A 16,832-nucleotide genomic window follows, 5' to 3' on the forward strand; every position below is an offset into this window, starting at 1 on the left:
CAGATCTGACAAGGATACAGCCACTGATTTTCAATGATCAATGGACTAAATCAGTTATTAAATGTGTTCCCAAGTGGGCAACAGCCCCAACATGACATGGGAGCAAGTGAATGTCCTGGTGTTGGCTGAGAGTTTGTTTGCTTCCTTAGGAGCTGCTACAGTGCTGTGTTTTCTGATTTAGGATGAGAGCAATGCTGACACCACCCTGACATTTTGGCTCTTGCTGAGCAGTTCTCACCCTAAATCAGGGATTTACCAGTGTCTCAATCTCTGCCAATGAGGGGTTGCACAAAAAGCTGGGAAGCAGCATGGCCAGGGGAACTCACCTGAACTGGCCAGAGGGATATTCCATACCAAAGAATACCATTCCCAGTATATAAAACTGTGTAGGTTACCCAGGAGGGGGCCAATTGCTGTTTGGAGACAGGCTGGGCATCAGTCAGTGGGTGGTAATTGTATTGTGCATTACTTGTTTCTCTTGGGTTCTGTTACTATTATTATTGTTATTATTATCGTTATCATCATCATCTTTTGTTTTGAATATTAAACTGTTCTTATCTCACACGAGGTTTACCTGTTTACCTTTTCTTTTAGGGGGGTGAGGAGGGTGCAGGGGGAGTGAATGACAGACTGTGCAGCACTTAATTGCCAGCTGGGATTAAGCCATGACAGTGAGGATACATGGAAAGCATCCTAAGGGATGCAGCAGGATCACTCCTTCCCATACAAAATTTTAGGACAAGGAAGGTGCATGCAGGAATTGTAGCCACGTCAGGCTGATCAAGAAAGTGTCCAGTGTAGGGCTATTAATTGGGATTTGTAATTGCAGTAAATAATTGCTTTTCTTGGCTTCTTGTGTGAGTTTTATGAAAAAAAAAAACCCAATAACTACATATGATAAGATGCTCTTCTTCAGGAGAGAGATGAGGAGTGGATATATCCCATGCCAGAGTGCAGTTCAGTGAGGCTGAGGGTCTCCTGTGCAAGGCTGAGCTGGCTGAGACAGCACCAGGGTGTTCCTGGCCCACCAGACCTCCTGGGCTTGTCAGAGTGGTGACACTGAGGGGACAACTTCAGGTAAAGGAGGGCAAAACCCAAGATCTCCCCTGAACTGTGTCTAACAGATCACTGGCTGGGTCGGTGTCTAAGATTAGCTCCTTCTGGCAGCTTCAGCAGATGCAGCTGCTGGGTAAATATAGATCCTTAGTGAATGGGCTATTTTCACTCCTGGAGTATCCAAGTCAGGAGGGCAGTGCAGAGTCACTGGGATTTGCCATGTGAGTCACCCACTTGGACACCAGGAGGTGACTCTGTTTGTCCTGCTGGGCAGCCAAGGACCTGAGCTGAGCCACCCCCAGCCACACAGCCCCTGGGCTCAGCACCTCGGGGTGGTGTCAGTTGTGCAAGGACACCCGTGTGGAGGAGGAGAGACTCATTTCACCCCTGAGGAAGCACATCCTGTCATAGCTGTTACGGTGGAAAAACTAAATCTGAAATAATGGAGGTGCCAAGAGACATCTTCCAAAAGTCCAGCAGCAGACCTGTGTTAAAAAGGGCTGTGCCTGGCAGCCAAAGAGGCTTTAGGGCTGTGAGGAGGTGCCATCAAGGCACAATACCTGCCCTTAATTCCAGCATTTTTGGTCAAGCTCCCAGAAATAATCCCTATATAGCTCCTAACTAAAACCCCACATAAATGGCAATTTGATGGCCACGGGCTCAAGATATTTCACCAGTACAAACATGGAATCAAAATAAAGGTGGGAGTGAATCAAGCTGCAGCCCAACCTCCAATCTGGTGATGCCACTAAGGTGGGTTTCCGTTAAAGTCAGTAATGTCTCATGTCACAGTTTTGGGTGGGAGGTGAGGACCTGCAAAAAGATCCCTGTGTCTCTCAGCTCTGATGGCTGAGGTGTCACCTGCAGTACAGCAGCAGAACAGGGATGAGCAGCAGGGGCCAGAGTCGTCCAACATTTATTTACTACATAAATAAGTGACATTTATCAGGGACTTCACAAATTACTTTGGCAGAGCTGAAAGCTGGCTAGGAACAGATCCTGCTTCATCCACAGGGAAGCCAGAACACACCAGCACCAATACCCACATTGCAAAGGGGTCCAGATTCTGCCCTCACCAAACACTGACACACCTCAGACGTAAGGCCACTGAAAGTTACTCTAAAGTGCAAGAGAGCCAGAGCTATTTTGAGGTTATTAACCCACCTTTTCCCCAAGGCACCGTGTTTCACACACTCCCGTGCTGCATCCCAAAGTCTGCTTCTCCAAGGAGACTCCCATGGGCTTTCCCCCCACCCCCCAGTCACTGCCCTTCATCCAGGGTCTTTCTCCTCCTGTGTTTACCTGTGTGCTCACTCAGCCATGCACTCATGGCTTGGGCTGTGCCCACCAAAGGCAGCTGAGAAGAGGGGTGGGTGGCTGGAGATGAGCAGGAGTTGGTTACAGCATTTTCTGTCCCTCAGCCATGGGGCAGGAATGTGAGTTCAAACCCTAGTCCATAGCATATAAAAAAGAAATAGAGAAGGGTGATTTGGCTTGAGCCCCAGGACATGTGTCACAGCAGGATGGTTGTGGTGGCCACTCAGTCTCAGAGCCAGCAGTGGAGAGCCCTTAGGGCTTGAGCTGAGCCCTGGGGACCAAGCAGTTGTGGGCCATGTGTTGTGTTTCTTTGGCATCCTCGCTCCCAGCATGACCTGCAGATGATGCACAATGGCTGGGAAGCAGTTTGGCTCCCACACTCATTAACTGTGCCTGGTGTTGGCACTAAATCACTTTTTTTGAGATGTTTATCAGTGAAGGGACCTGTGTTGTAGAGATTGTAACACCCAGCACCGTGCACGGCTGACAGTGGTGGGGAGAGTCACCCTTCAGTGTGTCCTTCCTGGTCCTCCTTCCCTTTGCTGTAAAGCCTCTACTATTTATTTACTATCTCTTGGTAGGAGTGGATCCTGCTGAGCCCTTTCACAGCCCTCACTGCACAACCACAGGAGCTGAACCCCGCACAGTAAATCAGATAATTTCTTGTGGTGAAGGGAACACAAGATGGAGATGTTCTGCACAGAGCAGGCTCAGCACCAGCTAATCCCTTTCTCAGTGTCCTGGCCCACCCTAAAACCTCCAGCCATGGGACTTGGAGGGTCTCCTCTGGGAGACAATGGGCTACATGTCCTGTGGGAGCTCCGAGTGCTGGTGGACCAAGAGTTGTGGGTGAAATCTCTAGGCCTGCACAATGTCAGAGGGTCAGAAAAACCACGGGATGAAAGAAATGTCCTGGGAGCTGCCTGGGCAGCCTGGGGAGCCTGTGAAACGCCCACTGTGCCTGACAGAAAATCCTTCCTGCAGCAAGGGGCTGACCGGTGCCTTCCAGGTGACTTCTACGAGGGTGAGCTACAAGTCCGATTGTCAGGAGGGCCTGGAGAGCCCCAGCCAGGGGCTGTCCTGGCAGCAGTGGCAGGAAGGGAGACAAGGCTTTGGGCTAAGCCTGCTGATGCCTCCCCTACTCCACCTTTGCCTTGTCACTCTTCTCCTCCTCCTGGATGGCCAGGATGCGCTCGCGCTCTTTGATCAGCTGCACTCCACAGTACGTGATGAACCAGATGGACAAGGTGCTGACAGGGAAACCTAGGAGAGGGAGGGAGACATGGTCACCTTGGTGTGGTTCCATGCCTGAAAAGGACAATTCTTCACCAGCATTGATGCCTCTCAGGTGGGCCTGAGAGGTCCCACAAGTTCACAGTGGTCAATGACATTTTTCATCCCGGATCCAGCCCTGCAGCTCCGCTGAGAGAAGAGAGAAATCCCCAGGAGCAGATTTTAGATGAAGCTGTGCCTGAGCCCACCAAGGCACCAGGGACAGCAACCAATGTGGGAACATGGCTTTGAGCCCTCTCTTATCCCCAGAACTCCTTCTGCTCCTCAAGTTCAGACATGGTGGTTGACTTTCTCCCCATTCAACCTGCCCATTGCTCAACACTGGGAACTTCTGGAAGCTTTGGGGCCCCACTGATGCTGAGGATCAACCCCAGCCTTGTCCTGTACTTCGTGGGGACACAGTGTCCACCCAGGAAAACACATATTTTTGTCACCCACGTCAGTGACTGAAAACCAGGAGCTCTCCCTCCACTTAGGAAGGGTCTGACGGCATCTGCAATCACAAACCCCGTATCCACAGCAGAGGGGAGAGACAGGGCTTGTTCCTGCTAAAACAGGACCTCTGAAATGAATAATGCAACCAGCAAAGGCCAGCTGGCTCAGCAGGCAGGCACTCCTGGCACACTGAGCCCAGAGCATGACATTATCCATTCCCTACGCCAGCCCCCTCCCAGGGAAGGCTGGAGGACGTGGGCTCTCAATAGCTATTTATACCCTGGGCAGCTCCAGAAGACTTCAAATAGTGCCACCATCCACTGATTAGAAATGCACAGGCTGCAGGACGAGGATTTGTACCTGTCACCTTCAGGTTGGTGCAGGAATAGCTGCCAAAGCAAAGGGGATGAGGCAGGACAAGTAAATCCCTTTCTCCAGCAAGAGGAGATTTTCACAGTCAGGGGCTCAGCCCGGTGGGGTGACTGTGACCTTTGCATTGCTCCAAGGAGCCTAAATCAGTGCCAGGCTGTGCCAGGAGCTGTACAAACACACCTGGAAGGCAGCTTGGATCCCAAAGTGCTCTCATGGGGAGGGTGGGAGCTCAGAAACCACTGCCTGCATTTATTTCATAAGAATTAAGCACACTTAGAGCAGCCACGTAACAAGTTAGGCCACTTTAGACCCAAGAGGATTCAAAAGTCACTGTCTCCAGCTCCCCTACCAGTGCCCATTAAGACAAGGGTCCCTCAGTGGGGAAGGCTGGGAGCACCTTACCTGTCACGAGGAGTCTCTTGGTCACCAGCAGTGCAAAGTCCAGGCTGCTGAGGGCAGGGATGTTGTAGAGGACAATGGCCCAGAAGTTCACTGCCCCAAAAGCCGCCCGGATCCGCCGGGACATGGCCCCTGACAGCTTGGCCTGTGTAGGGGAGAGGGGCAGAGCGTGAGGGAAAACGGGGCTGTGAGGAAAGGGAAGGCACTGGTCCAAACTCCAGCTGGGATTCCAGAAGGGAGGCAAAAATCAGAGCAGCCTTCAGTGCCTCTGGCAGGAAGAAACGTTAGGACAAGGCAAAACATCTGCTTTGCTGCATTAGGGGCCCTGGGCTGGTGTTTCAGGGTCCCATGAGTAGGGACAAGATGTTAGACACAGTTTCATTCTAATTGTAGGATCACAGAATGGTTTGGTTTGGAAGGGACCTTATGGATCATCTCATTTCAAACCCCTGCCATGGGCAGGGGCACCTTCCACTAGTCCAGGTTGCTCCAAGCCCCATCCAACTCGGCCTTGGACACTTCCAGGGATGGGCAGCCACAGCTTCCCTGGGCAACCTGTGCCAGGGCCTCCCCACCCTCACAGCCAAGAATTCCTTCCCAATATCCCATCTAACTCTGCCCTCTGGCAGTTTCCCCTTGTCCTGTCACTCCATGTCCTTGTCCCTCTCCAGCTCTCTTGAAGCCCCTTTAGGAATGCAATGGCTGGGTAAACCATTCCTAAAAGAATGCTGTGGTATACCAGGATTATTATTATTATTATTATTATTAGTCCTACATGCAAATCAATCCCAGGTCCTGGTAAAGATTGTTACTTAGGAATTAAAAAAAAAAAAAGCTGACAACTAGTGACAGCAGCAGAGTGAAATTGTCACTGGCACATAATCCTCAGGAGCTGCTGCTGAGAGTGGAGCAGGGAAAGGGTTTATATCAGTCTTCAAAGAGCACAGTGAATCCCCAGGCCACTTAGTGCTGAGAATTGTGGTGCCACAGGGAAGGAGATTTCACTGCCTGTGAGAGCCTTAATCTGATTAGAAGTTCAACAAGGAGAGCAAACAGGAGGATTGCTCTCCACAGTTTGTATTCAGAACAGATCTTTATTTAGCCAGTTTAGGATCTCCAGACTTGGGGCTGAGCAAAACAAATAAGGAACATAATTGCTTCCAGGATGGGGCTTCCTAAGTTTTTCTTTCAATGTGTCCCTGAGACACCTTGGTCTCAAACAAACAGAGGCAGGCTTTGAACTGTTTGGAAAATAATTTTTTTTCTAGTACTTAAACACTTGTTTTCATCAGAAATTAGATCAAAACCGCTCAGAATGCCAAGATGTTTTTCAGAACAAGAAGAACAAATTATTTCCATGTGGAAATATAAAACCATTTCCCCACAGAATATGGATATCCCCCATAGAATATTCCCCATGTGTCCATGGGGAAATATTTAAGCTTTTCCCCATGGACAGACCCCAGATTTTGTGCCCGTCTGTGGTACTTTGATGCCTCATTGGAGCTGCACTCCTGCTTCTCTTGGACTTCTGTTTTCCCCCTGAAAGGTCCACCCCAACCTAAATTTCTCGGGAAGCATCACAGGGGCAGGTGGGAGTTTGCTCTGGGTGGGTGACACAGAACATAAAATGAAGGGATACAGAGCACCAAGGCTGTGCTTCCCTTGCACAGCCCAGCAGCTGATCACAAGGATTCTCCAGGGACATCACAAGTGTTCAAAGAACATGTGGATGTGGCACTTGAGGACAGGGTTTAGTGGTGAACAGGGTGGTGCTGGGCTGATGGTTGGATTTGAGGATCTCAGAGGTCTTTTCAAACCTTAATGATTCTGTGACCTCAAAGGCCACAGGAAAGAGTTTGAGGAGGCCAGGACATGGAGCTCCATGGCACCATCAGGGATTCTGCTCTTTAATCCCAGCTCAAAACGGATCTGACTCGTACAAACAAGTTTGAGTTCCCCAAATTCATGATGCTTTCCAGCACCAGAGTTTGGTCCCAGACCCACTGGCCTTCCCCCAGGCTCTTGCAGCCCAGTCCCTCACCTCCAGTTTGGCAAAGGGCCCCAGCTGGAAGAACTTCTGCACCCAGAGCTCGAAGTTGAGGCCGAAGCAGTTGACGACGGACCAGATGTAAACGACCTCACAGGGCCCCAGCCACAGGGTGGTGACAGCAAAGGTGGTGACACTGGCCAGGAGCTCCTTCAGGATGCTGTCATGGTTCTCTCCAATGTGATCATACACGTACCTGGTGGCCAAGGAAAGGGGTTGGTTCTCCCTGTAGTCAGGGAGACCCCTCTGGAATCCCTTACCCCGCGCCCACCCACCGCAGGCTCCTCGCAGGCAGGTCAACCCAGAGCATCCAGTGGGAAAGGGAGGATGTTCTGCCTGAGACATTCTGGGTTTTTGCCTCATCCCAGCTGCTTGTGACTCGTGTTCCTCACAGACTTATAGATCATTGAGGACAAAATTCCCCCCTTTCCCCTGCTGGCAGGTAAAAGGTTGATAAAACTTGGGGATCTCTCAGACTTGTTGGTGCTCAGGATTTAATTGCAGGTTTGCTGGTGTGCACTCGTGGCTTAAGGGAGATGCAGATGGAGCTACAGGATATGGGAGACCTGGGCTCAATTCCCTTTTCTCCTGGCAGAATATGAACCTGACTCTTCCTCCCTCGAGGGAACTCTAAACCCACCAGACTTAAAGGGATTTCTGGGACAGGACTCCCTTATTCCCAGCTTTGGAAGAAGGGGTTGTTGCTCTTTGTGGCAATTAATTCAGCAGGTCTGGGGCTAAACAGACCAAACAGTGGGATTCACCCAGAAGAGGGGACAGTACAGCTTTGGGATGAACAGCATTTGATGCTTCACTGGTATGTGATGAAAGAGAAGACCCCAAACCAGGCTAGAGGTGGTCGATCAGACACTTACTTGCACAGCCAGTCATTAATCCCTCTGTCAAAATGCCTAAAATGCAGATGATAAAAACATGTTAAAACACACAGTGAAGATGATAAAAAACTTGTTAAAACACCCAGTCCCCTGGCAAGGTACACCCTGGACCTTGCTCTCAGAAATGCTCCATGCTCCTGCCTTGGACAGGTCCCACTATTGACGTGGTTTAACTTCTCTCCTTATTCCTGCCCAAGGGTATTTCCCTGGGCTGTGCCAGGCCCTGAGTTGGAGGTTCAGTAGAGACTGTTCGCTGCAGGTGGTCTCCAGCTCACAGCCCATCTCCCCAGAAGAGCAGCCCAGCTGTTTCCCCCTCCATGCACATTCTGTTCAGCCCAGAAACACCGTCCCTCTCCCTCGAGGCACGTGGGGTACTCACGTTTCTGCAAAGATGTAGAGCATGGTGATGCACTTTGGGGGCTGGGGTGGGTCCAGGTGGTCCAGTCTGGCGATGGTGTTGATGACCCCAAACATGACAGCAGCTTTCACCCAGTCATACACCAAATTGGAGTAGGCCAGGCCAGCTGGAGCAAAAACGAGAGTCAAACTGTTGAAGAGCAACCTGAGATGTGTCACCCTCAGGACTTCTTGGGGACATCATGTCCCATGGGAGCAGGAAGTCTGCTGCAACAAACATAACATCAGGAGGACAGTCTAAAGCTGTCTTTGACCAGCAACACTTTTAAAACTAAGCTTTTTAAGAAGCTTGAACCAAAGGACAGTCTCTTCTTTCTCAGGGTATTTGGGAGCAAACTGTTAATTGGTCTTGGTGGTCTAAGAAATTCTGTACATATAGTCATTTATTCTGTCACAACATTGTTCCTTCCCTCTCTGACCTCTGAGGTTTTATTGGCACCTCCATCAAAATTCCCCCTGTGGCCATAGAAGTAACATTGGTGCTACAGCAGAGCCAGGGCCAGAACCTCTGCCTTGGAGAGGTGTCTGACATTGGGAGACAAACCCTGCAGGATCAGGCACTAAAGATTGCAAATTCCTGAGCAAGTAGAAGGTAAAATGTCCCCATCCTGGTGGGATTCAACTCTCAGCTTAAGGGCCATGCAGTGCCTTGATGCTCCCACCATGGACCAGCCAGGTGGGATCAGAACAGTCAGAATAGCTCAGCTCCCTCTGGAGCAACACATGCAAGGTCAGTCCACCCAGGTCTCTTAGGACACCCTAAATCCATGCTAGTGCCATTCCAGCTGCTTTAGGATTTTATCCTGCCCTCCAGCTGCCACTCTGGAGAGACATGGGGCTCCTCCAGCCCCTGCTTGTCCTCTGCCATGTGGGTGGTGCCTCAAACGCTGCCCTCAGACACGTATTTGACCGGCTGAAATCCTCATTCCAGCTTCCAGCTGAATTCCAGCCCTGCTGCCACCAATCACCCTGGGAGTCTGGCTTTTGGAGGTCCCTAGTCCAACCCTGCTTAGAGAACAGCCAACTTTAAATGAAGATTACACTGCTCTGGACACTGTCCATTTAAGGATTGAATATGAGTGTTTTGGGATAACCTGTAACACCTCTGGGCCCCTATTCCAGTGTTTGACCACTCTGTGAACAACATTCCTTACATGCAATCAGGCTTTGCCTTGCTGCATGTTCTTTGCCGTGCCCTGGTGACTTTTTGGAGGTGCTGAGCTCCCTTCCAGTCAGAAAAAGGCAACGAGAATGTCTTGGTGCTCAGCTTCTTGAAACCCCAAACTAAACACTTCGCACTGAGAGGGTCAGACCAACACCACCAGCTCTGCGGGGCCGCCCTGCCCCAGCTCTGTGCTGGAAGAAGGGGGGGGTTTCACTCAGACCTGTCCAACACACGCCTTGCCAAAGGCTCTCAGTGGGGGTGGGTGCAGGTCTGGGTCACTCACCACTGCCTTGGAGCTGAGTACAGGGGTGAACGTGCCCAGGCACGGCCACTCACCCAGGGACCAGTCCGAGAGGCGGGTCACGAACTTCAGGTCGGAAGGGAGGGTGAGGATGTAGAAGAAGTGGAAGAAGATGTCCACGGCTACGATGGCCCCCACGTGCAGGAGGGCGTTGACTCGGATGCTCTTCATCTCGTCGTCTTTGCGCCTCAGCTCCCGCGTGCTCACCTGCCAGGACCGAGAAACCAGGACGGGGATGAGCCGAGGGACGGGATGGGCAGCGTGTTCCTCTGTCCAGAGGGACACTCGAGGTCCAAAGGGGGACTCATTGCTCTCCTTTGAAATCACACATGGACTTCATGGCCCAAATTTCCACCGATTAAGGTAGACCCGAGGACTAGCTCAGGTGGGCACGTCCATAAGGAGCAGGACACATCCCACCCACAGCATCCCTCCTGTCCCCATCACTGGGGAGTCCAGCAGAGCAGGCACAGGGTGACACACAGCAGGGGCAGCTCTGGCTGTCCCACTCTAGGTGGGGTGAAATCCATACCCACCAGGGAACTCCCAGGGTTTTATGTTCTTTCTGCAGGGACGTGCTCAGAAAATCAACTTCACGCTTAAGGATGGCCCCTTGTACAAGTCACTAAGAGGGAGCAAAGTGTCCGTACCTATCACATCCAAAGGGTGGATTCCAGGCATGGAATCCCACCTGACAGCTCCACCAGGGCCAGATACATAATTTTGGCCAGGGTCATTTGGGAGGAGGAGGATGAGTGATGATCTCTGGATGTCCTGCTGTAAATGAGAGGGTGAGCTGCCCGAGGGGCCGTCCCAAATCGGTCAGACCTGATTGATGGGAATTCCACCTCTGCTGTGCCTTGTACAAACAGGGGCCGGGCTTTGCCTCCAGGAGCTGTCATATCTCTGCTCCTTGTAATATAAACATCATCAGAGGGAGCTTTCAGGATTACACCGGGCAGAGCGATGTCCTTGCTTCCCCGCGCTGCCGTAAAATTGCTGCTGTATCCGAAATCCTCTTATGTTTATTACTTTCCCTTTATTCCCCGCGAGAGGTGGGAGCTCTCCCTGCATAATCCACAGGCTGCCGCACCAGCCCTGTTGTCAAACCCAGAGGATTCCTGGGAATTAAAGCCTTTGCCAGATTTTTTCCGTGTCTGTTATAAGCCAGGTGCTTTAAGGATATGAAGAGGTCGCTGGGCCCTGGGCTGGAGGAGGAGCTGAAGGAGGACAGGCTGTGGCATGGAGATGTGTGGGAGGACACAGAGCCCTCCTTCCAAAAAATCATAGAACCATTTAGGTTGGAAAAATCCATTAAGATCATCGAGTCCAACCATTACCCCAGCGCTGCCAAGGCCACCACTAAACCGTGTCCCAAAGTGCCACATCTACCTGTCTTCTAAATCCCTCCAGGTGACTCCACCACTTCCCTGGGCAGCCTGTTCCAATGATTGACAACTATTTCCTTGAAGAAATTTCGCCAAATTTCCCAATCTAAACCTCCCTTGGTGCAACTTCCTCTCATCCTCATGTCTGTGTGTGGTGACATCACTTGGCCACCATCGCCCTGGGATCAGGGCTGTGTCCTCCACACTCCCAACCCTACAGAAGGGAATTTGTTCCCTTGATCTTGGTGAGGAAGATGCTTCTCATCTCAAATTGGGTTGGTCAAGCCCTGGTAGAGATGAATTTCCACCTCACATGGGGGTGCAAGAGCTCCACCGGGATGTAGGGCCAGTCGGAGCCAAAGGGACAGATCCGTTCCCTAACTGGGCCATACACCCCACCCTGGGGAAGGGTTCTGTCTGCCTCCTGCCCTAATGGCTGTTGGGCAGTTAAGAACTCACCTCTGCAGTCAGCTGCAGCTCCAGCAGTGCAGGGGGGATGTAGCCAGGAGATGGCAGTGGTGGCCAGGCCAACACAGGACCCCTGACTGGGGCATGGGAAAGAGGTTGGGGGCTTAATCCTTGGTGCCTTTGGGGTGATCATTCTAAGCAGAATAGGGGAGAATTGCCCATTAAGTGGTTTTAGACATCCCAGTTTGGGGCTGTGCAAAGGAACAGGAAATAAAACTCCCCCTCTATCGAGCCTGGTAGGAATGGTGGGAGTTCAGGTGTTGGAGACATGAGGAGTTTAATGTCCCAAGTTACAGGTACCTGGCTGCATCCCTCAAGGGGACACCAGAGCTGACTTCATGATCTTCAGGGTCAAATGCTCTAAAAACCCTTTTCATAAATCCTGTAGCACCTGAGAGCTTTTGTTCCTTTCAACAGGCACCACGAGGTTGTTAATTCCCTGTGTGAACAAACCAGCAAGGAGCAGGACTCTGATCAAGGCTCATCCTGGAGGAAATAAGCTCAGGGCAGACCCTTTCTTAGGTGACCAGTACCAGCCCCACGTTGGAGAGAAGGTGCTGGGCTGGTGGGTCTTTGGTTCCCTCCTCACCACAGGGCTCTGGCTGCTCTCCCCTGCCCTGGGCTGGTTTTTCTTCCGAGTTCACAAATGTTTTTCCAAAATGCTTTTGCACCCAGACGTCGATTTGGGTCCAAAAATTCAGTGTAACTGTTCTTCTTCAAAAGGGACCAGAGGGGTGGAGGGAATCCTCCTCAGCAAGGGGTCCCTCCCTTGGCCAGCAGCACTGGTTTGCTTTGATGACCAAGAGGACGTTGAGATGGGAAGAAGAGAAGAGGGAGAGAGCAATCACTGCTGGTTTCCTTGATCCCTGCCTGTGGAACAGCTCCAGATGTTGGCTGGTCTCAGCTCAGGCTTCTGCTGATGTTTCCCAGTGCTCTCTGGAGTCTGCTCATCCAAAAGTTCCCTCGGTTTTGTGGTACAGGCAAAGGTTTGGGGCATCAGGATGTTTCATGGAGCACAGAGGAAGCCCCTGATTGTTGAAACACGACCTTCCACCCAATCTTAGATATTTCTAGAGAAATTAGTCCACGTTTGGCCCTCACTGTGGCCTCCTGGCACTGCTCAGTGAGGTAGCAGGAAGGAATTGGGGTGACAACACAAGGACACTGGGGCACCAAGCAGGTGAGGGAGGTCCTCCCTTGTGACATGGCCAAAAACCCCAAAGAAAGGTTAAAACCCCATCAGTTTATGCCCCTCTCCACAGAAATCACAGCATTATGCACAGCCCAGTCTATGGCCACAAGCTCTAGGCGACCACAAGAAGTTCTGCAACCATTTTCACCTTCACTGTGAAAGTGAAGGTCAGAATTGGTTTTTTTTTGTGGGCATTAAACCCAAGCAAATAAATGTAGGAAGCCTCAGGAGCACTCACCTGGGCATGGAACCGGTCAAAGGTCATGACAGGCCCAAAGAAGAAGAATGGGAGGTAGAAGTTGTACTTGAGGAGGTCGAAGATGGAGTAGATGCCCTCTTTCCTCTCAGAGCTCTCGAGGGCAAAGCTCATGCAGCGCATGATGGTGAAGGTGCTCCCTCCGTAGAAAAGGACATCTTGGAGATCAAAAGCTCCCGTTACAAACCCGCTCTGGATGGGAAACCAAGAGTTACCACCAGGAACGTGGTGTCACTCCTGTGCTCCTCTGCTCTGGGGGGGAACATCACTCCTGGGGCAGCACAGAATCATAGAATGGTTTGGGTTGGAAGGGACCTCAAGGATCATCTCTTCCCAACCCCCTGCCATGGGCAGGGACACCTTCCACTAGCCCAGGTTGCTCCAAGCCCGGTCCAACTTGGCCTTGAGCACTTCCAGGGATGGGGCAGCCACAGTTTCTCTGGGCAACCTGTGCCAGGGCCTCACTACCCACACAATGACAGATTTCTTCCTAACATCTCATCTAACCCTGACCTCTTTTAGTTTAGTTTTCATTTCAGGCAAAACCTCTAATTATGCTCTGACACCAATTGTCCCTGGAGTGAATGAGCTGGAAAGAGAAAACTGGGGCTTGGTTTCCCAGCTGGCTCCTGCAACCCAGAGTAGTCAGGACTTGTTGGATCCTCTTGTCCATGTGGTCACCAAGCAGCTGCTGGTCACGCAGGCTTTGGGGTGGGTCCCTGTCACAGAGTTATAATCCCTCCAGCCAGCACAAGGTTGATGGAGGGGGACTGAGTAGCTTGATAAAGTCCTTCCTGGGCCTCACTCTCCACCCACCAGTGAGACAAAATCTTAACTGGGCTGTGACCTAAGAGATGGGCACTGTGGGATCAAGCATCCTGAACCCATCCCAGCTCTGTGTTACAGGTGGGGAAACTGAGGCACAAGGAAGGAACATGTCCTGCCTGGCTGACAAACTGTTGCCTGGGCAGCAAGAAGGACTCAGGCGTCCCGAGCTCTGGATCATGAAGCCGCCAAAAGACGACACAGACCCCGTGGGATTATTCCCAAGCTCAGCAGCACAACAGTCCCCTCCCTCTCAAACACTGTGGGAGCTCTGACTCCAGGAGAAATGCCAGGATCTGGGGGTGTCCCAGGAGCCCTCTTTGGAGATAAACCCAAGGCTATGGACACAAGAGGTCTGGAAATGAGGCAGACACAGGGCCAGGTCAGCACCCACCTGCCACGAGCCAAACGGCTCCACCTTGAAGGAGGCGAGACAGCAGAGCCCGGCCACGTAGCAGAGCCACTTCTGCTTGGCCAGTGCCACGGAGTAGAGGACTAGGCAGTGGGAGAGGATGATCATCAGGTAGACCAGCCCCATGCTGCACAGCACGGCCAGGGCCCCGTAGATCATGTACATCACAGCCCGGTGCTGCGGGAGAGAGCCGTGACCAGGGTCAGCCCGGGGAAAGCACCAACCCCAGAACATCCCCCCGTCCTAGAGCGTCCCCCAAGCCTCCTCCACAGATCCCAGCTCACCCTGGTGCTTTCCCATCCATCCCCACACACCCCTGGCTCACCTGTGGCACCGTCATGGAGCAGATCTTGCCGAAGAGGACGTGTCCCGAGAGCGCGAAGATGATGATGTTCCTGAACGAGGTGAACCACATCACCCACTCGAAATCGGCCACGTCCTGTGGGAGCAGCACCAGGCAACTCACACCCCTGACCCAGCCACACGACTGTCATGGCCTTCTCTTCCCATTTTCCACCCACTGGCTCCCAAGCACTTTAGCTCAGACACAAAACCCTGGGAGAGACGCGCAGAGGTTGCTCGTCTGGGCGCGCACAAAGCAGAGCATCCCCAGCCCTGCAGGGCTGGTATTTTCCTGGCTACTTTAGGGACAAAAATACAAGTCACGTGGACTTGACACAAAAGTGTGTCAGCAGCATCAAAACCAGCTCTGCTTCTCCAGTGTCCAGCACTGACCATGCTGTCTAGAAAAGACCAAGTCCTTCCCCTGCTTACCATCTTCCTGCCAAAGTAGTGCCAGCCCGGCTTTATCCCATCCCGAAAGGCCTTTCTGTTCATGCTGTCTGCAAAAAAAAACCCCAGAGTTATGGGGAGAGAAACAGCTCTGGGAAATAAGGTCTGGGTTCAAGCAAGGCAGGGAGGCTTCATCGTGGTGATGAGGAGCCATCAGGGCTCAAACAGCCCCTCCCAAATTGCCACGGACAACCATCAGCAACCACAGATGTTCCTGCAGGAACTTCCAGCAAAATCTTTTTGCCAGGGCACATCCCCTGGCTGATCCCATGAAACTTTCAGGTTCAAACAAAAAATTTGGGAGGCATCCCTGTGTAGGCAGGGTGGTTGCCTGTTTGCTTGGGCACTGACTGGAGAGCTGTGACATCCCACAGCCTCTTGCCCTGAGCTGTGGAAGGGGGCACAAGGAAGCAACCAAGCAAAAATCCCTTTGGAAATTATTTACAAGCTGTTTTCCTGCAAGAATTAAAGCCAGGGACCTGCTGCTTGATATTGAGAGCTGGAAAAGCAGGCACCTTACATCCATCCCCCCTCCCAGGGATGTGGTGGGAAGTGTTACCTCTGGATGCTTCGAAGATCCCGCTGCCACTGTAAAGCACGGCACAGGTGACCACGAGGGCATAAAACCCCAGCTCGTAGCGTGGGAGCATCGCTTTAACCCCCATGGTGGCGGCTTATCCCTCCTGCCGCCACACGGGATCCACACCTGGGAAAAGGGAGACAGGAGGGGGAAGAAAACCGGAGGTGAGAGTTCACCTGCCCTCCTACCCCTCAAACACCCTGAATTCCTGCTGCTCCTCCACGGGTCTGCTTTGGGGGCTTTCTGGAAGGCTGGAAGCTGAAGGGAAGGAGAAGGGGGTCACACCTGGGGTGTGAACTCAGGTGCAAAGAGAGAAGTTGCTGCAAACCCCACCCAGGAGCCAGGATTTGGGGATGGCTCAGCCAGGTGTTCCTGATAAGGGGCTCTTCCCATTTATCCCGACTTTCAGAGATGCTCTGGCATGTCAGCTGCCCAGGATGGGTCTCCTCCAACGTGCACCCCCCTAATTCCTAGTTGCATCCTTGGAGGGGATCCAGGAGAGAGCACGGACACAGCAGTGGTGGAGAGGATGAGATGGGATACCCCAACTCCTCTTCCCTGAGCTGCTGCTCACCTTCTGCCGAGGTTTTGCCCAACCTCCAGCTCTTGGGGGGCTCCAAAAGCCCCACGGTCCCAAATTCCTCCCAACCAGGAGCCTCAGGACGCCGCAGACACATCTGAGCCTCCCGGTGGCATCTGCAGCGCTCGGGGGGTGCCGACACCCAGCCCGGCAATTAGCCCCGGGCTAATTACTACCGCCAAGGCTAATTAACCCCGGCGCGACGTGCCGTGCCGCTCCGCAGCCTCCCGACCGCCTGTCCGGCAGCTGCCAAAACACGGTTCAGGGCTGGAGCAGCAGGGATGCGGGATGTGGGATGCGGGGGGAGAGGAACCATCCCCGCGTGTGGGAGTCCCCTGAGAGAAGCGAAGGGATTACGGAGTACAAAGCGACCGGGTCACTCTCTGCTTTGGCACCCGCATCTCAAAGCTCCTGCGCGACTATTAAAGTCACTAAATACAAAATTCGAAATAAAATTAAAATAATATTATCTTAGTTTTAAATGTTTGGTTTTATTTGGTCACCGAGGTTTTTAAAGGCGGGAGGGGGGGGTCCTGAGAGCGATGCGGGGTGAGCAGATCTCTCCACAGCGTGAAGCAAACGCGTTTCCCGAGGGAATTGGGGCTTAGCCCGGAGGGAAAATGGGGCTCAAGCCAGCG

At 52.3% G+C, this 16,832-nt stretch overlaps 1 protein-coding gene across 1 annotated transcript; it reads right to left on the reverse strand.

Annotated features, from left to right (window-relative positions):
• Positions 1-1,955: 1,955 nt before the first annotated feature.
• HHATL (hedgehog acyltransferase like) lies at positions 1,956-15,740 on the reverse strand. Its single transcript, XM_018084926.3, has 11 exons — positions 15,594-15,740; positions 15,017-15,084; positions 14,568-14,681; positions 14,225-14,419; positions 12,988-13,197; positions 9,737-9,908; positions 8,198-8,342; positions 7,798-7,833; positions 6,917-7,118; positions 4,876-5,017; positions 1,956-3,636 (listed from the first exon to the last, which is right to left on the reverse strand). The coding sequence occupies exons 1-11, from the start codon at positions 15,697-15,699 to the stop codon at positions 3,512-3,514; spliced, it is 1,515 nt and encodes a 504-aa protein (XP_017940415.2). The 5' UTR covers positions 15,700-15,740; the 3' UTR covers positions 1,956-3,511.
• Positions 15,741-16,832: the final 1,092 nt, after the last annotated feature.

The sequence above is a fragment of the Manacus vitellinus genome, unplaced genomic scaffold (genome assembly GCF_001715985.3).
Source record: "Manacus vitellinus isolate BGI_N305 unplaced genomic scaffold, ASM171598v3 scaffold_12_pilon, whole genome shotgun sequence".
Taxonomy (NCBI): Eukaryota; Metazoa; Chordata; class Aves; order Passeriformes; family Pipridae; genus Manacus; species Manacus vitellinus.

Bases quoted from the DNA above. Each gene is read 5' to 3' on its own strand.
- HHATL (XM_018084926.3), bottom strand. From the start codon at position 15,699: ATGGGGGTTAAAGCGATGCTCCCACGCTACGAGCTGGGGTTTTATGCC. The intron at 15,085-15,593 runs GTAACACTTCCC...TTTTTTTTGCAG, and splicing joins GATCTTCGAAGCATCCAGAG to ACAGCATGAACAGAAAGGCC. The intron at 14,420-14,567 runs GTGAGCCAGGGG...TCTCTCCCGCAG, and splicing joins GCTCCATGACGGTGCCACAG to CACCGGGCTGTGATGTACAT.